The sequence below is a fragment of the Octopus sinensis genome, linkage group LG10 (assembly GCF_006345805.1).
Source record: "Octopus sinensis linkage group LG10, ASM634580v1, whole genome shotgun sequence".
NCBI lineage: Eukaryota > Metazoa > Mollusca > Cephalopoda > Octopoda > Octopodidae > Octopus > Octopus sinensis.
The window spans coordinates 11,404,292-11,429,677 of record NC_043006.1 but is presented as its reverse complement, the minus strand read 5'-3'; the positions used below and the strand labels follow the sequence as shown (position 1 = coordinate 11,429,677).

Sequence of the window (25,386 nt, the reverse complement as noted above, 5' to 3'; positions counted from 1 at the left end):
GGCGTTAGGAAGGACATCCAGCTGTAGAAACATTACCAGATCAGACTGGGCCTGGTGCAGCCTCCTGGCTTCCCAGACCCCAGTCAAACCATCCAACTCTTGCTAGCATGGAAATCGGACGTTAAACGATGATGATGATCACTGTGTTTTGTAGAAAAATGGATATTTGAATTCTTTGAACCATGCCTCATACATACCAGGGATACGATCTTGGAAAATTTTCACCATTTCATTATATGGCAACCTATGACATACAGTAAGTTGAAAACAGGATAATTTTTCCTGTTCTTTTCTTTTTTTTTGCAATTATCTCTTTACTCTTTTTACTTGTTTCAGTCATTTGACTGTGGCCATGCTGCAGCACTGCTTTTAGTCGAGCAAATCGACCCCCAGGACTTATTCTTTGTAAGCCTAGTACTTATTCCACCGGTCTCTTTTGCCGAACCGCTAAGTTATGGGGACGTAAACAAACCAGCAGCAGTTGTCAAGTGATGTTGGGGGTACAAACAGACACACAAACACACACACACATATATATATACATATATACAACAGACTCCTTTCAGTTTCTGTCTACCAAATCCACTTACAAGCTTTGGTCAGCCCGATGCTATAGTAGAAGTCACTTGCCCAAGGTGCCATGCAGTGGGACTGAACCCAGAACCATGTGGCTGGTAAGCAAGCTACTTACCACACAGCCACTCCAGCACCTATCTCAGTTTCTTGTTTTTAAATTTTGTCTGAGGAGGCAAGTACAGCCCTGCAAATTTGGTAGATGGAAAATGAAAGTAGCCCATTATATGTACGTGTGCATACATGTGAGTGTGTGTGTGTGAGAGCGTGTGTGGTTACATTTGCTTTCTACAAAAGACACCCACTATATTCAGTGCTGTTGTCATCACTACTGCTGACAAATTGTCTGCTTGCTTCACACCTTCAAAGATGTGTAAAAATAAATGATCCCTTACTTGAAAATAAGTACGATTTAGCAACAGGAAGGGAAGATATCCAGCTACAAATCAATGCCTCATTAATGTATTCACCTAACTCATACCAACAATGAAAAATGGACGTATTCGGTTGTCTGATAAATATCTTCATTTCTTTCCGATGTTATTTGAATAATCATGAAAAATATTTTTATTGTAGTGTTTTATGGGGTTTTTTTTAGCGCCATTCTTCTACAACTTTTGTTCATTTTTGAAATTTGTTAAAATTTTAACACTTTTTTTAATGGGCCCCCATGCCGGTGGCATGTAAAAAGCACCCACTACACTCTCGGAGTGGTTGGTGTTAAGAAGGGCATCCAGCTGTAGAAACTCTGCCAAATCAAGATTGAAGCGTGGTGCGGCCATCTGGTTTGCCAGCCCTCAGTCAAACCATCCAACCCATGCTAGCATGGAAAGTGGACATTAAACGATGATGATGATGATGATGATGATGACTTTTTAAATGAGATATGGCACTAACAGTGGTAAGGTTACTAAGTAACATGCAAGACAAAGATCCTTTGAGAGGAGAAGGGGCATTGAGGGTAATCTTGTGTCAGGTGAACAGTTCGAGTGTGACGGAGAGACAGAAACAGGTGTTTTGCTATAGAGGAGGTATATGGTGAGAGAGAGAGAGAGAGAGAGGGAGAGAGAGAAAGAGAGAGAGAGGGAGAGAGAAAGAGTACCAAGTTCAAAAAAGAAAAATGAGCTTTTTCAATACCTGTTTCTCTTTGCTTTCAGTTGAGGTTCCATAGCTACCAAAGCCACTCAAGACATATGTGGTATGTTTGGAGAAGGCAATATTACTGAAAGAACTGTAGAGAATGGTTTTTAATCAAGGAGGGAAAATAATCCAGGGTAGAGGTAGGCCCAGGAAGACATAGGATGAAGTAATCAAGCATGACCTTCATACTTTGAGTCTCACAGAGGCTATGACGAAAGACTGAAACCTCTGGAGATATGCTGTGACTTCGAAGACCCGACAAATGAAGTGAGTTCATGGCTTGCAGGACGGCCTGCTGTGCTAACCTTGGATCGTAGAGTGACCCGCTGTTCTTGAGGAGACCTGTTGAGTCAAGTACATCAACATCAAATAAAAATTCAAATGGAAATTGTAGTTATGATACCTGTGCTGGTGACACATAAAAGCACCAACTGATCGTGGCCGTTTGCCAGCCTGCTCTGGCCCCTGTGCCGGTGGCATGTAAAAAACACCCACTACACTCACGGAGTGGTTGGCGTTAGGAAGGGCATCCAGCTGTAGAAACTGGAGCCTGGTGCAGTCTACATGGCTTCTAGACCCTGGTCGAACCGTCCAACCCATGCTAGCATGGAAAACGGACGTTAAATGATGATGATGATGATGAGGGGAAATTCAACCTCACAGACTCTCTGCATCCAGGCTCACAGGTTCAGTCCAATAAGGACCAACTGTACAAGGTCATCTATGAGGGTCCATGCCAATCTGCAAGAGAACTGGCATAACAGGTGCTCTCATATTACTGTTGCCTGTCCCCTTCACTCAATGGGCAACCCAGCTGAAATGATTCAACTGGCAACATAGTGAGCTTCTTCAAAACAACAACAGTCACCCCTATCCCTCTTCCATATTGCTAATTTGACCAAAAATGCTATTCAAGAGCTCAGAAGGAAAGCTCTACAAGGTGCTTTGATTCAACAATGACGCGGAACTGAAAACACGGTTTAAAGATTTAAGTCAAGACCTGGTGATTTCTACCATCAAGGCATTGACAAACCAATTAGTGGAACATTAGTAAGAAGTAATGAACAACGAAAGAGAATATAATAATAATAATATAATGATAATGAAATTATTGTATACAGTGCTCAGGTGCACCACAACTTGTCAAAAGTGCATATAAAGCATATGCAGTAATGTACAAATGTCTGGGAAGTGAACAGTGTATGAGTCAGATACATGCTTGCGTGTGTATGGAGGGGAGAAAATCAGGTGTAGTGTTGGTGAATCTCAGGAAGCATGGAAGTTTTGAAGGATGCAGTGCTCCGACAACTAACAACTGATGCCGGTAGTTTGTTCCATGCTTCAGCAACTCTTAGCATGAAAAAATGTTTCCGAAAGTCATGGGAGCTGTGCTGTTTTCTGGCTTTGTAAACATGTCCATGGGTGTTAGACAGGTGGAGTTTGAAAAGGTGCTCAGAGTTATTGTTTGTAAGATGGTTAATAATTTTATATTATTGACTGAATTGTTAAAATTGTTAATGAAATTCAAAATTAAAATAATGGAAAAAAGAAACCAAATTTATTTGACGATTTAATGAAATGAACAAATGAAACCATTTAAAGAATATAAGGAATTAACTTACTTTTAAATAATGTACTTGCATGCATTTTTTCTCAGGGTTCATACCATTTTTAATATAATTAGTTTTCTTCTCTTCAGGAACTTCCCTGTTTGGTCTGAAATTATATGGTAAGACAAAAGAAATGTAAATTTCTTCCTTGGGACCACAGATGATACAAGTAATGAAGGATTATAGTTAATAGAACTGATCCTAGCATCTTATTAGTTGCTGGGTCATAGTGCATATACAGCTGCATGCGTGCACACAATTAGCGTATCAAGTTTCGGGCATTTTGATTGGGTTTTGGATAGAAAATTCACAAAAAAGTCACTTCTATTGATTTTTTTAATGGCTTTGTGGGGTGACTGGGGGAATGTAAAGATGTGCACGACCACCCTTGGATGGTTTTGAATGACCATAGAAAGTGCAAGCCCTCTAACTGAAAAATTGGGGATTTGTATGGACCAATCACAAACGACTTCAGGTAGATGGCCCTGCTTGATCTGTAAAAAACGTGTAGGTAGAAACTCTATAAGGTGCACCAAGTGTAAGCTATGGACATAAGAGGTGCAGCAATGTCAAAGGAAGGCTAACTAGGAAAATAATTTTTGTCTGTGGCAGATGCTCAGGAGCAATAAACACTGGAAATGTGCAGAGACCAACTTCTACCACGTTCCAGGGAGACAAACTAGAAGTAGTTGATAGCTTCCGCTACCTAGGTGACCAAGTCAGTAGTTGGGGTGGGTGTGCTGAAAGTGTAATGGCTAGAGTAAGAATAGCCTGGGCAAAGTTTAGAGAAGTCTTACCCCTGCTGGTGACAAGATGCCTCTCGCTCAGAGTAAAAGGCAGACTGTATGACGCATATGTATGTACAGCCATGCTACATGGTAGTGAAACATGGGCCGTGACTGCTGAGGATATGCGTAAGCTCGCAAGAAATGAAGCCAGTATGCTCCGATGGATGTGTAATGTCAGTGTTCATAATCGACAGAGTGTAAGTACCTTGAGAGAAAAGTTGAACCTAAGAAGCATCAGTTGTGGTGTGCAAGAGAGACGGCTGCACTGGTATGGTCATGTGACGAGAATGGCTGAAGATAGTTGTGTGCAAAAGTGCTACACCCTAGCAGTTGAGGGAACCTGTGGAAGAGGTAGACCCAGGAAAACCTGGGACGAGGTGGTGAAGCACGACCTTCGAACTTTAGGTCTCACCAAGGAAATGACTAGAGACCGAGACCTATGGAAGTATGCTGTGCGTGAGAAGACCCGGCAAGACTAGTGAGGCCATAACCCGTGGTCCCTACCTGGGACGTAGTCAGTCCACCTGTGCATACCTTCCTTCTTGTGACACTTGTGAAGACCTGTGGAGGCAAGTGAAAATCAAACTAAAATCAAACCAAATCAAAATAGATGAACATCAATGGAATTTGTATCTTTGTGGTACCAGTGCCGGTGGCACATAAGAAAACCATCCGAACGTGGCCGTAGCTAGTACCGCATCGACTGGCCTCCGTGCTGTGGGCACGTAACAAACACCATCCGATCGTGGCTGTTCGCCAGCCTCGTCTGGCACCTGTGTTGGTGGCACATAAAAAAAACACCATCCAAGCGTGGCCGTTCGCCAGCCTCATCTGGCACCTGTGTCGGTGGGACATAAAATCACCCACTACACTCTCGGAGTGGTTGGCGTTAGGAAGGGCATCCAGCTGTAGAAACACTGCCAGATCTGACTGGCCTGGTGCAGCCTTCGGACTCCCCAGACCCTAGTTGAACCGTCCAACCCATGCTAGCATGGAAAGCGGACGTTAAACGATGATGATGATGATGATGATGATGACACGCACACAGACATTTTGCCGTTTATATATATAGAGATATCTGACTCATAGTGAACCCAGTAGCAGAAAAAAAATGAAGCCATAGTTGACACACTGAAGGAATGAGCTTGGGATCTACAGGAATGAAACAGAACATTATTCTTTCATATTGTTTATTCCAAAGTGAAAACAAATTTAGCAATGAGTAGCTGTGTGGTAAGTAGCTTGCTTACCAACCACATGGTTCTAGGTTCAGTCCCACTGTGTAACACCTTGGGCAAGTGTCTTCTACTATAGCCTCGGGCCGATCAAAGCCTTGGTAGACGGAAACTGAAAGAAGCCTGTCGTATATATGCATATTTATATATGCGTGTGTGTTTGTGTGTCTGTGTCCCCAAACTACGAACAACAACAACAACAGCAGCAGCAACAGCAACATCAACAACAAATACCTTAGGAATGAGAAGCCAGGTTCGAAATTTCCCCCAAGACACCTGATGAAGGCTGGAGGGTATATCAGCCGAAATGTTGTGTTAACAACAAACAAGATGAGGACAAATATCCGTCGATTGTAAATAATGTAAATACAGTATCACTGTTATACAGGCATTGTTGTTCGTTTGTCCAGTGATGGTGAAATATGACCTTGTTTGGAAACAAGTGAGGGCTGACAACAGGAAGGACATCATCCAACCATCGCAAATCTTCCTCACTGAATTCCATCTGATCTATGGAAGCCTGAAGAAGTGGACATCAAAACAATGATGACGAATGGTATATCCATTTCTTTTCCAGCACAATATATCTTTGACCATTCTTGACTTCAGCTTTTTTCTTCTCATTAAGGTTTACCAATGTTTTTTTTTATTTTAAACTTTAAGGGCCTCCCACATTCTAATTCCTTAGACCTTCTGAGAATGCATGGGGGATATTATAGTTGTAGTTCTTATGTATCAAAAACAAGTGGTGCAAAAGTAGTAGCAGTAGTAATAGTAGCAGCAGTAGTAATAATAGCAGCAGCAGTAGCTGTAGTAGTAGTAGTAGTAATAGTAGCAGCAGTTGTAGTAGTAGTAGTAGTATAGTAGTAGTAGTAGTAGTAGCAGCAGCAGCTGTAGTAGTAGTAGTAGTGGTGGTAGTAGCTGTAGTAGTAGTAAGTAGTAGTAATAGTAGCAGCAGCAGTAGTAGTAGTAGTAGTAGTAGTAGTAGCAGCAGCAGCTGTAGTAGTAAAAGTAGTAGTGGTGGTGGTGGTAGTAGTAGTAGCAGCAGCAGCAGCAGTAGTAGTAGTAGTAGTAGTAGTAGTAGTAATAGTAGTAGTAGTAGTAGTAGAAGTAGTAAGTCATTATTATTTAAAGTCCATTCGCCATGTAGGCATGTAATGAACTGTTTGACAGGATCCAGCAAGCTGTGGGGCCATGCTGAGCTCTGACGTCGGCTTTGGCATGGTTTCCATGGCTGGATGCCCTTCCAAATGCCAACAACTCGACAGAGTGTACTGAGTGCTTTTTATGTGGCACCAACACCAGAGAGGTTGCCAAGTAGGCAGCAAGGCAAAGCAGGGAAAAGAACAGATGCATAACATCATGAGCTTATTCATCATCATCGTCATCATTTAGTGTCCCTGGTCCATGCTGGAATGGGTTGGATGGTTTGACCAGGGCTGGCAAGCTGAGGGACCACACCCGACTCCAGTCTGATTTGGAATGAAATGTTCATTTCATACATTTAAAGAAATAAAAAACATCAGGCGCAGGAGTGGCTGTGTGGTAAGTAGCTTGCTAACCAACCACATGGTTCCGGGTTCAGTCCCACTGCGTGGCATCTTGGGCAAGTGTCTTCTGCTATAGCCCCGGGCCGACCAATGCCTTGTGAGTGGATTTGGTAGACGGAAACTGAAAGAAGCCTGTCGTATATATGTATATATATATATATATGTGTGTGTGTGTGTGTGTGTGTGTTTGTGTTTGTCCCCCTGGCATTGTTTGACCACCGATGCTGGTGTGTTTACGTCCCCGTCACTTAGCGGTTCGGCAAAAGAGACCGATAGAATAAGTACTGGGCTTACAAAGAATAAGTGCCGGGGTCGATTTGCTCGACTAAAGGTGGTGCTCCAGCATGGCCATAGTCAAATGACTGAAACAAGTAAAGAGAAAGAGTATCAGAAATTAATAAGCTACTAACCTCATAATTTGCAGACTCGTATCAGTATGTTCCAGTTCAGCAGAAAGTAATTTATATTTCAAGAAGGCTCGTAACTCAAATAGTTCATCTAACTAAAGAAAATAGATATGTTTGAAAAATATCCACGGTTATGAAACAATTTTAAAAATAGCATAAAAACCAGAGACTTTTAAGAATACATTTTACCCCTTTCGTTATCAACCCGGCTGAAACTGTCTCTGGCTCTGTGGTACAAATGTCTTGTTTTCATAAGTTTTGAATTAAAATCTTCCACCAAACCTTAGTCCTAATTTATGTTTCTAACACTAGCTTAATGAAAACTTAGTTAGTTTACTCATCATCATCATTGTTCGACCGTGGTCGAGACAATGGAATTTACTATGTTATGCCAGACTTCACGGTCCATCATAACATTACGGAGGTCCTGTTGCTCGATGCCTGTATCCCTGGAGATTACATCAGGGTAGGAGAGTGTGCGCCCTCTGGTATTGCGAGCTGATGGCTTACAGAGGACAAGAGTAGAAATTACCTCGTTTTCAGCTCAACAACAATGTCCAGCAAACTGGACTCTTCTACCTTTCACAAGAGATGATACAGGTGGTAATTTCCCATATATTTGTACTTTGGTTGGATGACGCTTCCACGAGAGATTTTGAGCTCTCATAAAGAGGCAAGTGTAAGTTCCATCCAACCGCCTCTCAAGCTTCTTTGATAACGTCCAGGTTTCTGAGCCATATAGTAGAATTGGTTCGACTGTGGCTTTGAAGATTTTAAGCTTGAAGTCTCTACTTAGATTTGATGACCAGATCTTATGCATATCATTACAGGCTGACCAGGCCATACCCTTTCTAGTTAGAAAATCTTTTTCAGACGATGATATGTATCACTCAAGATATTTGTAATCAGAAACCATATTTAAGAGCGTATTGTTGAGAGTATGGATGATGAAACCACTGTTGGACAGGTACTTGTTTACATACTCAGTCTTGGACTCATTGAGGTAAAGACCTACACAATTTGAGGCTTGTTATTTTACTAAATTCTTTGTTATATTGAAAATAATTGAAAGAAACGCAAAGCATCTCAAAATGAATATAGTAATGAAAGGATCAAACATAATAATTTATAACATGCATGCAAAACAACACAAGTATAGATATATATCCTTTGTATATTCTTGCAGTTTTGTGTGCATCTAATGATTTATTATCTGTTTGGCAGACCTCCAGTGTGCATCAACAAATAACTCTGTGTAACATGATTTTTGTCCTTGGGTAGCGACTGTTATTTCCTGTTTGCTTACCCCTAGAAAGTATGAAAACTATTTGCTTACCCCTAAAAAGTATGAAAACTATTTACTTACCCCTAGAAAGTATGAAAAATGGTTAATATTTCCTTCAAACTTTGCTTTCGTTACATTTATCCAAACCCCAAAGAATCCCTCTCGGCGCATGACTATGCTCTCCCACTACTCCTGCTCATGATCAGGGATGAACATGTTGTCAACCACTAAGGGGCATACTCAAGTGGTCAAGGTCAGGCAACTGATCAGCAAATCTGTGATACTGAACAGAATAGAAAGTTCTAGAAAATTCTGCTTCAGCAACTCAGTGCTGAGTCTGTCTCAAATGTAATGGAAAACAGGTTGGTTTCAAGACATTGCTGTCCAGATCATAAAAACAGAGTTTGAAGGGAATAGTAGTCATTTCCTGTGATCTGTAGACAGAAACAAATAGGAAATAACATTCATTGACCATAGACAAAAATAGGGAGTGGGTGTGGGTAGTGGTGGGTGGAGGAGCAGTGATACAGTGAGCACGGCAGTAAGGGCAAGAAAGGGGTCTGGAAAACAATCATAATGTATGAGGAGGAAATGTGAGGAAGAGAAAGATGCATTCAAAAGAGGAGTTGTAGTTTGATTTCTTAGGGTAGATTGGGCAAAAAGTGTGTTACTACATGTGGGTGGGACACAACTCAAACACTCAGTTTCATGGATGGATCTTCCCTAGGACCTCATATCGCCAAACATCTCAGTCTATATATATATATTTTATTTTTAGCTTGTTTCAGTCATTTGACTGCGGCCACGCTGGAGCACCACCTTTAGACAAGCAAATCGACCCCAGGACTTATTCTTTGTAAGCCTAGTACTTATTCTATCAGTCTCTTTTGCCGAAATGTTAAGTTACAGGGATGTAAACACATCAGCATCGGTTGTCAGGCGATGGTGGGGGAACAAACACAGACACACAAACAAATATACACACATAAACACATACATACATATATATATATATATATATATATATATATATATACACAACAGGATTCTTTCAGTTTCTGTCTACCAAATCCACTCACAAGGTTTTGGTTGGCCTGAGGCTATAGCAGAAGACACTTGCCCAAGGTGCAACGCAGTGGGACTGAACCCGGAACCATGTGGTTAGAGAGAGAGAGAGAGAAAGAGAGACAGACAGACAGATAGATATATAAACATTAAGGTATTTCGCTTACTCCAATCAAATCAGTGTGTATAATATCTTCTACAAAGGAAGCAAAGCCTTCTGTCATCCATTCTTCTGTCCAGTCTTTTGGTCCAATAAGAAGCCCAAACCAAGAATGGCAGAGTTCATGTGCCAAACAGTTACAGAAGCTTCCATCTCCAACCAACACAGATTGGGATAGAAATATCACACAGGGGCTAGAATTAAAAAGAAAAAAAATTAAATATTAAATATGGAATAATATCGGTTTCCTATTTTGACAAAAGGCCAGTAATTTAGGGGGAAGGGTGTCAATTGTATTGACCCAGTGCTCGACTGGTACTTATTTCATTGACCCTGTAGGAATTTGAACTCAAAAGGTAAAGCCTGGTGTCTGAAAGATTCTGAAAGTTCACTGCCCAAAAATAACGAATAATATTAATTAAATAACTTATTATTTAACATCATTTTTTTTTTTATTATTTATGTGCCCTTTTCAAGCCTAGCCAGGCTCATGGGCCCGGTTTCCCGGTTTCTGTGGCGTATGTGTTCCCCCCAGCTGGACGGGACGCCAGTCCATCGCAGCGTTACCCAAGAAACACAAAGAGAGAGTAAGAGAAAGTTGGGTCAAAAGAGTACAACAGGGGTCGCCACCACCCCCTGCCGGAGCCTCGTGGAGCTTTTAGGTATTTATGCTCAATAAACACACACAATGCCTGGTCTGGGAATCGAAACCGCGATTCTCCGACCGTGAGTCTGCTGCCCTAACCACTGGGCCATTGCGCCTCCATTTCAATATCATATTTAGTATTATTGTAACTGATGATAATATAGTGTAACTTTTACCGTCTTCTCTTACTAATTCTCTCCTTCTCTCCTCCTCTCTTATTAACTATTACTGTCTTCCTCTCTTACTATCTCCTGCTCTGGTTTCCTTCCTTACAAACTCTTACTCTGCCTTCCTCTCTTACTAACTCTTACTGTCTTTCTCTCTTACCATCCCTTACTCTGTCTTCCTCCCTTACTATCTCCCGCTCTGTTCTCCTTTCTTACAAACTCTTACTCTGTCTTCCGCTATTCCTAACTCTAACTCTTATTCTGCGCCCCCACCTCTCTCTCTCTCTCTCTCTCTCTCTCACACACACACACATAAATGTACGCAAGCATACACACAAATACACGACCATCTGTTGTTCATAAAGAAGCAACAAGTAGTCAGTTTGCTTTTGTTCAGTTACTAACATAATTACTTTGATTTTGGCACACATCCAAATGTTCTTTACTGTCATATTACTATTTGAGAGAGCTGACGTCATGTGACAGTTTTTGTGGCTATTTTCAGCCAATCAGACAGTCTGTTTCTATAAACCCATTTTATCCATTATAAAAAAAAAACTGTTACTCACCAAGAAATTAGATACAGTTATTTTGTACCTAATTAATTGTGCTACAAGTTAATTTTGTACATAGTTAATTAGGATACAGACTATTTTTCAAACTAATTAATTGTGCTACAAGTTAATTTTGTACATAGTTAATTAGGATACAAACTATTTTTCAAACTAATTAATTGTGCTACAAGTTAATTTTGTACATAGTTAATTAGGATACAAACTATTTTTCAAACTAATTAATTGTACAACAAGTTAATTTTGTACATAGTTAATTAGGATACAAACTATTCTTCAAACTAATTAATTGTACTACAAGTTAATTCTGTACATAATTAATTAGGATACAAACTATTTTTCAAACTAATTAATTGTGCTACAAATTAATTCTGTACCAAATTAATTGTGATGCAAATTATTTTTGTTCCTAATTAATTGTGATACAAATTAATTCTTTACTAATTAATTGTACTCCAAATTAATTCTGTACCTAATTAATTGTAATGCAAACCAATTGTTCCTAATTAATTGTACTCTAATTTATTCTATACCTAACTGTGCTATAAACTAACAAAAGTACAGAAAGCAAAAAAACAAAAACCAAAAACCATTAGCAATCTTTCATAATTTCCACGTACTTTTATCACCTCTCATATAGACTTTTTTTAAAAATGAAACATTACTCACAGATCTGAAGCAAACTCGGAGTAGAGAGGGCATACCTCATTGATGAGGTTGCAAATGGTGATGAAAAGACTTTGACTAACCAAGCTGATTGACTAATTGACCGGTGGCACGTAAAAAGCACCATCCGTCCGTGGCCGTTTGCCAGCTCCGTCTGGCACCTGTGCGGGTGGCACGTAAAAAGCACCCACTACACTCACGGAGTGGTTGGCGTTAGGAAGGGCATCCAGCTGTAGAAACACTGCCAGATCAGACTGGGCCTGATGCAGCCTTCTGGCTTCACAGACTCCAGTTGAACCGTCCAACCCATGCTAGCATGGAAAGCGGACGCTAAATGATGATGATGATGATGATAACTCAAACAATGGATTAGTAAACTGGTTAAATGATGAACCAGTTGACTAATAATAAAAGAAGTGAGGTAGAACCAGTGTTGTCGTTTAATGTCCGCTTTCCATGCTAGCATGGGTTGGACAGTTTGACTGTGGGCTGGCAAACCAGATGGCTGCACCAGGCTCCAGTCTTGATCTGGCAGAGTTTCTACAGCTGGATGCCCTTCCTAACGCCAACCACTCCGAGAGTGTAGTGGGTGCTTTTACATGCCGCCGACACGGGGGCCAGTCAGGTGGTACTGACAACGACATCGCTCAAATTTTTTTCCACATGCCATCGGCACAGGTGCCAGTAAGGCGAAGTTGTGTGTTTATTATTGCCATTATGACCCTACCAAAGTACAAAATAATTTTCTTTTTGTATAATCTGTAATTAAACTTTGACAATTTGTAAATGTGCGAAAGTATAAAAGAATTTAACTTACCTTGTCAATCCAAGACAACTAAAACAAGAAGGAGTAATAAGGATATCTAATCGGCGAAAGGGATAAGGGCCCAAAATGCTGCAGGCCTTAGTAAGACATTTTGGAAGGTATGATTTAAACTCTGATTCTGCTTTTGATATGAGACTTCTTGGAGCAAAAACTCTACAAGGCACAGGAGTCTTAGAATAGTTGACACTGCAAGAACCATGCACAGAGGCACAAAATTCAGGAACCCATTTTTGATTTTGTCTGCAGATAAATATATTGAACATTAATCAGAAGCTTGTCATGAAATGTGACAGAGGAAAACAAAAGTTAGCATCAAAATAATACAAAGAACAATCATAACAACAACAATAATAATAATAAATGCCCTGATGCAGTACCAGGCAGTGGCTCTCGTGGCTTCTGATCTTAACTGATTGCAAGTGTTATCTTGAACATTGTTTTGTCTTGCTATAAAAGATGGGCTACAGCAAATATTCTGCTCAATGCCACAGATTTGCTTGTCAGTTGTTTAACCTTAACCAGTGGAGCATGTCCCTTAGTGGCTGATGATATGTGCATCTCTGACCACGAGCAGAAGTAGTGGGCAATGCATCATAGCCATGTACTGAAAGGAATTCTTTGGGGTTTGAATAATTCACCTCTGGAAACATGGGTGTTTTGTTCACCATCCTTAAACAACCTTTATTCAGGGACCTTTTGAGCAGGATGGGTTACTCGACAAGAAGAAAATTCTAACTGGGCCCCACCTGCAAAGTCATGTGCTGTTTATCTTGATATGAGATCACCATGTCGCGCACATATGGTTGTGATGCATGTGCCTGGTGTACCCTTATCAGACGGGTAGTCATGGTGGGTATATTGGGCTTCATATATTTTACCCCAGTGTCACTTTGATGGCATGCACTGCTCTCTCACTCAATAATAATAATAATAATAATATTTTTAAAGGATTGAGATAACTCTTCACAAAGGTAAACAGACAATGTAAATGACTTAACCCCCTCCACCAAAACTGCTGGCCTTGTGCCAAAATTTGAATCCAAAATTAGAAACTCTCACATGCATTCTGATACCGTCATTTTCTAAATCCACTACATTCACCCCTCAGAGAAGTCATACAGCATGTTGATTTTTTACCAATTTTTTAATAGGGTGCCAAGAGCACCATCCGAGCATGATTGTTGCCAAAGCAGCCAGCTGGCTTCCGTGCCGGTGGCACGTAAAAGGGCACCATTCGAGCTTGATCATTACCAACGTCGCCTTACTGGCACCCGTGCCGGTGACATGTGTAAAAGATTCGAGCGAGGTCGTTGCCAGTACCGCCTGACTGGCCCCCGTGCCAGTGGTACGTAAAAAGCACCCACTACACTCTCGGAGTGGTTGGTGTTAGGGTGGGCATCCAGCTGTAGAAACTCTGCCAGATCAAGAATGGAGCCTGGTGCAGCCATCTGGTTCGCCAGCCCTCAGTCAAAATCGTCCAACCCATGCTAGCATGGAAAGCGGACGTTAAACGATGATGATGATGATTCTGCCAGTTTGCTGCCCTAAAAGTCTGAGGATAATTTAAACAGGCCAATAAAAATGAGTTAAGAAAAGAAACTATAACTTACTGTGAATCTTGATGTGTGGACATGAGGTGTGTTATGGTGGCATGTTGCCATTGTCCGACTGCTATGGCTAATGTAGAACTAGGTAACAACATGGTCGACTGGTAAAAATAACAAAGCTTTCCTACAAAAAGAAACACAACTAATTTATGTTAAAAACATATGTGTAGTGAAAAGCATATTTCATTTCAGGAAGAAGGTGATCAATTCAGCTAATTTTAATATAATCATCATCATCGTTTAACGTCTGCTTTCCATGCTAGCATGGGTTGGACGATTTTGACTGAGGGCTGGCGAACCAGATGGCTGCACCAGGCTCCAGTCTTGATCTGGTAGAGTTTCTACAGCTGGATGCCCTTCCTAATGCCAACCACTCCGAGAGTATAGTGGGTACTTTTACGTGCCACTGGCATGGGGCCAGTCAGGCGGTACTGGCAATGACCTCGCTCGAATCTTCGGCACAGGTGCCAGTAAGGCAATGCTGGTAACGATCACGCTCGAATGGTGTCTTTTACGTGCCACTGGTACGGAGGCCAGATAGCCGCTCTGGCAACGATCACGCTCGGATGGTGCTCTTAATACCCTACTAGAACGGGGCTCGAATGATTATAATATCAAATGAAACAAAAGTTCTGATGTGTCTAGCATTTATAATATGTGTATACAAATGTGGAATGGTACTAGCTTGTAGCATTTTGCTTCCAAAAAATTTCTCAAAGGGACTGGTGTTAAAAACAGAGCTTCATTCAAAAGGTCAGTGGAGCATTCAGGACACCAGTGTTTCAGTCTGATTTAGTCTCCTCAGTGACAACTGCCCCAGACATTTTCAGAGAGAAATTATTCAAATAGAAAAATAATCTAAAAACATAGAAAAATTTTATATTTTGAAAAATTTAAATACAATTTATTTCATAAAATGACTTTTCATTAAATTTTATAGACAGACCCTTTATCTTGCAGAACCCCAGAAATTTTTCACAGAACATTGGGGGTTACTTGAAACTCACTTTGAGGAACCCTAGTCTAGATAACAGAAACTATCAACTATTTGCACAGAGTCCTTTGAGTATCTGAAAGTATATATTTTATGGGTATTCTTGTTGCTAACTACTTTTGTGTGTCTGCTTAATCAGCCATTATCAGCCAGCTGCTCATGGCTTGGTGGTTAAAGCAGCAGACTCGTGGTTGAGGGATCGCGGGTTCGAATCTCAGATCGGACGATGTGTGTGTTTATGAGCGAAACACCTACATTCCACGCGGCTCCGGCAGAAGGTAATGGCGAACTTCTGCTGACTCTTTCGCCACAACTTTCTCTCACTCTTTCCTCCTGCATCTTGCAGCTCACCTGCGATGGACCGGCGTCCCGTCCAGGTGGGGAACCTATACGCCAAGGAAACCAGGAAACCGGCCCTTATGAGCCAGGCATGGCTTGAGAAGGAACAAACAATGAAATTATAAACAAGCTGGTCACTTGGTGTCCAGGGATGACTTGCCAACACTCTCCAGTGTCCTCTATACTGCATGCATACAATCAGCCAGGCTCTTATTTCCAACCCATTCATTAATGATGTCAGTCCACAAACTTCTTTGATGACCTCTTGTTCTCTTCCCCTCCACACTCTCTCTGAATGGTCTTGGGAAATCTTTATATATAAAAGTGAAGTTGTGTGTTTGTCTCCTACGATTTAGATTCCTAACTACTCCCACATTTTGCGGTGCAGTTTAACCAAAAGCGGGTATCTTATAGTCGTGATTCATATCGAGCCTTTCTGGGTATTAGCGCGCGTCTACGATGAGTCTACGATTTAAAAAAAATCTACCATCATTTTTTCCCATTTTAATGCATTTTTTTCGCTATTATATAAGGGAAGTAACTCTCTAAAAATGTCTACGATGAGTCTACGATTTAAAAAAAAAATTTACCATAATTTTTTTTTCCATTTTTAATGCATTTTTTTGCTATATTTTGGCTATAACTCTCTAAAAATGCTTATATAGTTATTTCCCTTACAAACCCGAGCAACACCGGGCGATACTGCTAGCAACTTATAGTGCATGTCTAAAATATGATAACTTTGTGGATTTGATTCTCAACAAGATGTGTCTTTGAACTTTCTGCTTTTTTAGCATTCTTGAAATTATGCCAAAGCAGACACTGAAGCTCACTGTAGTCCCCAAGCTCATTGGATCCATGACAATATGGAAGATGGGCATTAAATGTTGACTAGCGCTATGACCCAGCAACGCCAGGTCATAGTGCTAGTACATGCATATTCAGCTGTGTGCGTACACACATACACGCGAGTACTGTCCAAATCTCCAACCAATCACATACAGCTAGCTGGCATTCAATTGGCGTATCAAGTTTCGGGCATTTTGATTGGGTTTTGGATAGAAAATTCACAAAAAAGTCACTTCTATTGATTTTTTAATGGCTTTACGGGGTGACTGGGGAAATGTAAAGATGAGCACGATCACCCTTGGACGGCTTTGAATGACCATAGAAAGTGCGAGCCCTCTAACTGAAAAATTGTGGATTTGTATAAAGGACACACACACAGACATTTTGCCGTTTATATATGTAGAGATGATGATAATGATGATATATTTTGGTAGCCATTAAAATATGGTAAGATATGTTTACCATGTTGAAGAGAAAAAACAGCTTGTATTCTGGACAGAACTCCACAAGTATATATCTGTGTGTGTGAGTGTGTGTGTGTGTGTGTCTGTGTCCCCTCCTCCATCACCACTTGAAAACCGATGTTGGCACGTTTAAGTCACCATAACTTAGTGGTTCAGCAAAAGAGACTGGTAGAATAAGTACTAGGCTTAAAAAATAAGTCCTGGGGCCAATTTGTTCAACTAAAACCCCTCAAGGCGGTGCTCCAGTATGGCTACAGTGGGAGTGAACCTGGAACCATCTGGTTCGGAAGCAAACTTCTTGCCACACAGCCACGCCTGCACCTATTAATTATCTGAAGGATATAATTGAATCAAGGCATTTTAATAATAAGGACCAATTTAGGGCTGAGAATAACATATGCATGTATCAACAGTATAGGGAGAGTTTACAAAAAAAACAAAAGACGAAGACAGGTGGTGTACAAAACAAACAGATGTATTAGTATAACGCTCAGGAATTGAAAAAATCTTTTACGTTTCGAGCCTACGCTCTTCTACAGAAAGGGACGCAGAAAAAAACAAGGAGAGAAACAAGGAGAGAAAAAAATGTGTGTAGTGGCTAATGATCTATCTCGGCGACTGTATATATGGACACTCATGCATATATTAATCCGTATACAGACTTGAGCTAACATTTTAATTCACCTGAAGAAAACAGTTTCTTTCATGATGTAATTGATTCGTTCATCAATAAAAAAACACATCTGAAACAGCTGTAGCAAACCTGAGGAGGAGGTAGTGTTTTCCAAAATATAATTCAAATGCTTACCATTTTCAGTGTTAGTAATTAGAGGTTCTTTGTCTCCTGTCATGATGACTGTGTGAATATTCTCAACAGTAACATAGGCTTGCCAAGTAGACAGAGCTTCAGAATGATCCTGACTCGGAAATAAGGATCTATTGTTTATCCAGTGTCCACAAGTAAACATGCACATACTGAAAAGATTGGGAAATATAAAGAAAAGAAAAACTTAGTAATAGAGACTTTGATAGTAGTGTATAATTTCATAAGATCAATACCAATAAATACAAATTACTGTCTTTATGATAACAATACTAACATCTTAAAATACATTAATGTATCCAGGCACAGGCATGGCTGCATGGTTGAATAGTATGCTTGCCAGCCACAGGGTTTTGGGTTCAGTTCCACTACATGGCACATTGGGCAAGTGCCTTCTACTATAACTTTGGGATAACCAAAGCCTTGTGAGTGAATTTGACAAGTGGAAACTGAAAGAAGCCTGTTGTTGTTGTTATTGTGTGTGTATATATATCATCATTATCTTCCTTTAGTGTCAGCTTTCCATGTTGGCATGGGCTAGAGAGTTTGACTGGAACTGGTAAGCTGGAGAGCTGCACCAAATCCCAGTCTGATTTGGCATGGTTTCTACAGCTGCCAACCACTCCGAAAGCATAATGGGTGCTTTATACATGCCACTGGTACAGGTGCTTTTATGTCCCACCAGCAACAGGACACTGGCATTAGCCATGACTTTACTTGGCTTGACAAGTTTTCTCAAGCACATGCCAGCACCACCTTGACTGGCTTCCGTGCCGATGGCACGTAAAAGGCACCAACCGATCATGGCCGTTGCCAGCCTCCCCTGGCACCTGTGCTGCTGGCATGTAAAAAGCACCATCTGTATATGGCCGATGCCAGCGCCGCCTTGACTGGCTTCCGTACCGGTGGCACGTAAAAAGCACCAACCAATCATGGCCATTGCCAGCCTATACTGGCACCTAAAAAGCACCATCTGCATGTGACCATCTGTATGTGCCGCCTTGAGTGGCACGTAAAAAGCACCAACCGATTGTGGCCGTTGCCAGCCTATCCTGGCACCTGTGCTGGTGGCACGTAAAAAGCACCCACTAGACTCACAGAGTAGTTGGCGTTAGGAAGGGCATCCAGCTGTAGAAACACTGCCAGATCAGACTGGAGCCTGGTGCAGCCTCCTGGCTTCCCAGACCCTGGTCGAACCATCCAACCCATGCTAGCATGGAAAACGGACGTTAAACGATGATGATGATGAGGATGATATCACCAAAGGTCTTGGTTACTTGTATATACAGTGTACTGTTCCATTTCAGTGAGAATCAACCAAAAAAAGTATTCCATCCAGTAAGAGATATCATTTAATATACACAGGATTTAAATGTGAGTTTACAATAAGCTGCATGCTCCTGATAGCACAATAGTTGGGCAAGCTTGTATAGAATACCATGTACTACTGGGCAATCTTTTAGCCTGAAAAATTGTTCAGAAGCATGAAACTTATAGTAGCTCACATTTAAATCCTTGTGTGTGTGTGTGTACTCATTAACCTCCTGACCACTTGAGTGGGTTAGTTGCAATGCTGGAGAAACTACACATATGTGTATTGCTGAAGGATATTCTTATCCCTCAACAAGATGAAGACATCAAGCTTCTCATCCATAAATTCATGTAAAGTAAATATAACAAATGAAAAATCCTTCAAGAATCCATAAAAATTCCCGGATCGTCTGTTCTTTATGTCATTACCAACTTTTTCTGCAAGTTTCATCAAATACCGTTCACAACTTTTTGAGTTATGTTGCATACAGACGGACAAACCAACACCGATGGAAACATAACCTCCTTCCTTGGCGGAGGTAATTATATACCACCTGATAGCAATACAGTTGGTGAAATTAATATGAATTGCCTCTGTAATATGTCCAATATAAGTGTAAATAGCCATAAAACTTGCTTACAAAAATGACATAAAGTAAGTAAAAACAGAAAAGGCTGTGAATTAGCATTATATATATATATAGAAATATGTATATATATATATATATATATATATATATAATATATATATATATATAATAATAAATATTAGGGAATAAATCCAAATTTACAGGGAAAATCAGATTTAGGATTGAATCCAATTTTATAGTAAAATATTATATAATATTAATTAGAGACAAAACCACTATTTTGCAAATCAAACAAAGAAAGACTTAATCCAATACATAAAACCATTTTAATATAAATTAAATAAAATTATATTCGCCACTACAATTGTTTCATGTCTCTTCTCAGGACATTCATCAGGTGGATTTCAGATCTTCTATTTTAAGTTATATATATGTATGTATAAATGTTTCAAGAAAATCTCAAAGAATTAAAACTTACTTCCCATCTTGGTCTGGTACCCATTTCAATGACTTCCCTTTGGCAAGTGTTGAATATTTAATTTTAATAGCAAACTTGGAATTTAGGCAGAATTCTTCTGTTGGATCCTTCTCAAAAATTCTCAGTGACCATTTGTCATTTTTAAATGACATTTCTTTACCAATTTTTAAAGAACATTGACGATAAAATTCTTCTCTTTTGGCAGAGGAATCAGCACCTGTTTCACATTCTTTAAAACATTTATTTTGGCATTTATCGCACCAAAGAAGTGGTAATAAAGTAACTTCAGAAACAATAATATCGCAGGCATCGAGTATAAATATGGAATGGTTATATTGGTTACTGCCACCTTCCACTGACTGAAGGTTAATGTCTGAATTGCCAGGTAAAACTTTGGTAAATTGTTTCTGTTCTGAATGACAAATTGTAAAAGAATTCATTGACTCCGTAGATTCTTTACTTATATCCTTTGCAGTCATAAAATTTCTTTGATTGCCAATTGATGGAATTATTTCTTCGACGTTTTTATCATTTGAAGTAATATCTGTTGGTAAAATTTCCTCTTCTGAACACGAAGAATTAATTTGTGTAGATCCAACAGTACCCAATTTTGGAATATATGGCGTTTTCTCATTATTGCTTGGAATATCATGCGTTGCAAAACTTGACTCAGTTTCCTCGCAGTCTTTTAAATATTGCTCAGACTGAGCAAAACTAGAATGTTCTTCATCAAAAAACACATTATCAGAGTTTAAAGAATCTGTAAGTTTATTTGAATTGCTTTCAGAACATTTTAAAACTTTGCTGCAATTCTTCTGTTTCTTCTCTGTAATAATTTGGTCTGTAGTTACCTGTTTCCGCTTTTTTATTGGTAAAATGTAATTTTCTAAATGAGATTTCACTGGATCTGATTTAACACGATTAACAAAGAGTGTCGTTGATCCAGAAAGTATGTTTTTAGAAAAGTCACACATCAAATCCAGAATATAATGCTGGACACAATATGTGTCTATGTTCGCCATCAGCGGCAGATCATTTTCTTTGGTGTTATCCTGTTCCATTTTCTTTTAACTGGTTAAAAATGAAAATAATAAAAAATTATAAAAAACATGAAATTAAATGATAAAGTATATTTAAAACTAAAAACTACCAACTTTTTTTTAAAAAGTTACAAATAGAAAACAATCAATAAATGATAAAAATTGAGAGGAATCATAAGCAAAGGTTTGGTTTCAAACAACATGAAATCGCAGATGTTAAATTTCTGGAAAAACATCTACAAGATAAGTATTTGGCAGCAGGGTTTTATATTTGTTAACACACACACACTCATATATATATAAAAGGCAGCGAGCTGGCAGAAACGTTAGCACGCCGGGCGAAATGCGTAGCCCTATTTCGTCTGCCGCTACGTTCTGAGTTCAAATTCCGCCGAGGTCGACTTTGCCTTTCATCCTTTCGGGGGTCGATAAATTAAGTACCAGTTACACACTGGGGTCGTTGTAATCGACTTAATCCATTTTTCTGTCCTTGTTTGTCCCTTCTATGTTTAGCCCCTTGTGGGTAATAAAGAAACATATATATATAAAATTTAGATTCAGATGAATATGGTACTTAAGTTAAGGCACCAGAATTTAGTATGGTAATTATCCATACAATTCAAAATAAGGCAATTTAAATTAAAATAAACAACAAGGATATCCAGAGGTAATGCAGTACGATCGTTTCATGTGACTCCTGGATCAATTCAATTAAATGGAGTCGCACGAAACGATTGTACTGCATTACCTCTGGATAACGGACAATAAATGATGATGATAGTTTATTTTTTGAAAGACATTGTAGGTCAGGTGTGATAGGCCAGAACTGGCTGGTTTAAATGCTAAAGTGTAAAACCATGTAAATGGGAAGCAGACTTCTGAACCACAGATTAATGCTTGCACCTTAAGATGGTAGAATGCAACAATGAATGGAAGTTAGCTGCTATTTCTAGCAGATTTAATAGAAGAAAGTTTATGTACAGGATAAATAGTGTGTGAAAAATCAATGAGCAACTGTAGATGTTACTTAAGGTTTTGGACTAATGTCTGGATTATTACTTTTACAGATGGTAAACTGTGAAACATTGAAGAAAGAAATAGATAGACTGGTATGACACACTCAGGAGCAGGGATTCTCAACCGGGGTCCATATGCCCCTGGGAGTTCGTATATAAGATTTTGATGTTAAAATTTATGTGCAATAAATTATACTTCTACAACTCGCAAAATCACCACCACCACTACCACCGCCACCACCATCATCATCATTTAACGTCCATTTTTCATGCTAGCATGGGTTGGACAGTTCGACCGGGGTCTGGGAAGCCAGGAGGCTGCACCAGGCTCCAGTCTGATCTGGCAGTGTTTCTACAGCTGGATGTCCTTCCTAACACCAACCACTCCATGAGTGTAGTGGATGCTTTTTACGTGCCACCGGCACAGGGGCCAGAGGAGGCTGGCAACAGCCACGATCGGTTGGTGCTTTTTACATGCCACCGGCACAGGGGCCAGAGGAAGCTGGCAACGGCCACGATCAGTTGGAGCTTCTTACGTGCCACCGGCACAGGGGCCAGAAGAGGCTGGTAACGACCATGATCGGTTGGTACTTTTTACATACCACCAGCACGGAAGCCACGTTCAGATGGTGCTTTTTAAGTGCCACCGGCATGGGTATCACAACTACAATTTCCATTTGATCTTCATTTTGATGTTGATGTACTTGACTCAATCAGTCTCCCCAAGCACAGCAGGTCGTCCTACGCCCCAACAATATTTTTTATAGAATTCCTAATAATATTTGATTATAAAAGGAGGCGCAGTGGACCAGTGGTTAGGGCAGCAGACTCGGTTTTGATTCTCAGACCGGGCATTGTGAGTGTTTATGGAGCAAAAACACCTAAACATCCACGAGGCTCTGGCAGAGGGTGGTGGCGGTCCCTGCTGTACTCTTTCGCCACAACTTTCTCACACTCTTTCTTCTGTTGACCTGCTCACTTAGCCTGCTGGGTGGCGTCACTTGAAGGCTAAAACAATGCAAAGCGCATTGTGACCAGCGATGTGTAGCAACATCTGATAGCCTGGTCGGTCACGGTGGTCATGGTGATTTGATTATAGAAATAGAATGGAACTCTTTTAAACACCAAATGTCTATGGGGGTCTAGCAGAGTCAAACCGGAATCAAAGGGGTCCATAGGCAAAAAAAAATGGTTGAGAACCACAGCTCAAGAGTTAATAGGTGGTAGTTGTTCTTTAATCTCGAGTCTTCGGTCTTTATTGAGATCAAAGGTGTTCCAGCCATAACCATCCCACCAGTTTGTATTATTAAGATTCATCATCATCGATTTAATTTTCACTTTTTCCTGCTTCCATGGGTCACACAAATTTTGTTGAGGCAGATTTATTACAGCTGGCGATCTTCCAGTCGCCAATCCTCACCTGTATCTAAACAAGATATTTCCTCATGGCCAGACATGTTTTCACGGAGAGCTGGAAACAAAAGACACTTTTACAACCATTACGCGAGGAGAGACAAACAGAGGCGTCAACCAAAGCCACTGACAAAGTTACGGTCCGTCCGGGGCTATAGTAGGAAACACATGTCCAAGGTGCCACACGTTGAGACTGAACCGAAACCTACATCATTGGGAAGCGAACTTCTTAATCACATAGCTATGTTTAAATTGAAAAGAGAAATTATAGAGCATTGAGGGAGATATGGCTGCTATTTCGGTACTACTTAAGAAGAGTAGTCCCGGTGCGCGCACTCGCGTATCTGCACTAGCTAGTCGTGACTAGTTGATCCTACAACGACTACCTAACAAAGTAAATAATTTTTTAAAACAAAGTAAATAAAACACAAATACAAAGTAAAGCGTAGGAGTGGCTGTATGGTAAGTAGCTTGCTTACCAACCACATGGTTCCGGGTTCAGTCCCACTGCGTGGCACCTTGGGCAAGTGTCTTCTACTATAGCCTTGGACAGACCAAAGCCTTGTGAGTGGATTTGGTAGACGGAAACTGAAAAAAAAGCCCGTCGTATATATATATATGTATGTATGTGTATATGTTTGTGTGTCTGTGTTTGTCCCCCTCCCCCCAACATCGCTTGACAACCGATGCTGGTGTGTTTACGTCCCCGTAACTTAGCGGTTCGGCAAAAGAGACCGAGAGAATAAGTACTGGGCTTACAAAGAATAAGTCCTGGGGTCGATTTGCTCGACTAAAAGGTGGTGCTCCAGCATGGCCACAGTCAAATGACTGAAACAAGTAAAAGAGTAAAAATACAAAGTAAGGATCGACTAGTCACGACTAGCTAGTGCGGATGCGCGCACGGGGACGGCTCTTCTTAATTAGTACCGCTATTTCTATTGACTCTTTAGTCGGCCCGTATGACAGAGGTGGATTTATCTACGGTAAGTGTTAAAGTTTTTTATTTTCGTTATTAGAAATCTAATTAGAAATAGTCTGTAGTTTGAGCTGATAGTTTTATGCTTTGCTTTTTGCCAAAGCCTCTCTGACCACGCACCTGCTCAATCAGGCTGATAATAAGGCTTAAATATTTACAGGGAATACGAAAGAAACTGGCTTTAATCGCAAGAGAACAAATCCACTTGGCCTTTCATCCTCCAAGTTTAATTGATGTCAGTAATTATATAAAACGATGGTTTATTTGTAGACTGGGTGTGGATGGAGCAAACCGTTTCTATGAGTAAATATTAAGGCAGAAGTCACTTCTTACCGTCTAAGAAGATTCTTTGTGCCATGCATTGGAATCTTAAATTTACCAAGATTACCGCCGACACATTCAGGAACCGGTGTCAGTTGTTTACTGATTCCTTGTTATAAAATGTACCGGAAAGAAAAAGTTAGTTTCCTTATCGTTAAACAGTTTATTAAAATACGTGTTGGTCTTACGGGAGATTATGTATACTTTTCGTAATACTACTTTACTACTTGAAAACTACGTACTCGTATTGATATCGCTAGTTCTTCGTCTCATCTGTGTATGACTGTGTTTATACGAAGATAAGAGGTTGTTCACACACATTCGCACATATAGTTACATGTGCGTGTGTGTGTGTTGAGGGAGACAGCTTTTCAAGTATACATATTTCTGGAGTGAAAGAACTGCTACTCTAGCAATGTGGCTTCCGTAGAACCAGAGCTCATCATCATCACGGTCCATCATAGCATTACGGAGG

General features: G+C 40.2%; 1 protein-coding gene across 5 annotated transcripts in view; it reads right to left on the bottom strand.

Annotated features, from left to right (window-relative positions):
* The window catches only part of LOC115216559 (aminopeptidase O-like), a 53,200-nt gene extending 28,194 nt beyond the window's left edge, over window positions 1-25,006 (bottom strand). For all 5 annotated transcript variants that reach the window (XR_005000870.1, XR_005000867.1, XR_005000869.1 and 2 more), the window contains exons 1-8: window positions 24,924-25,006; window positions 20,146-21,216; window positions 17,752-17,918; window positions 14,301-14,421; window positions 12,682-12,930; window positions 9,821-10,007; window positions 7,307-7,398; window positions 3,336-3,429 (exon numbers count right to left, since the gene is read on the bottom strand). Coding sequence is in view for 1 of the 5 variants with exons in the window: in XM_036506281.1 (XP_036362174.1) it covers window positions 3,336-3,429; window positions 7,307-7,398; window positions 9,821-10,007; window positions 12,682-12,930; window positions 14,301-14,421; window positions 17,752-17,918; window positions 20,146-21,206 (1,971 nt within the window). In the remaining 4 variants the exon portion in view is untranslated. The remainder of the gene's footprint in view (window positions 1-3,335; window positions 3,430-7,306; window positions 7,399-9,820; window positions 10,008-12,681; window positions 12,931-14,300; window positions 14,422-17,751; window positions 17,919-20,145; window positions 21,217-24,923) is intronic.
* Window positions 25,007-25,386: the final 380 nt, after the last annotated feature.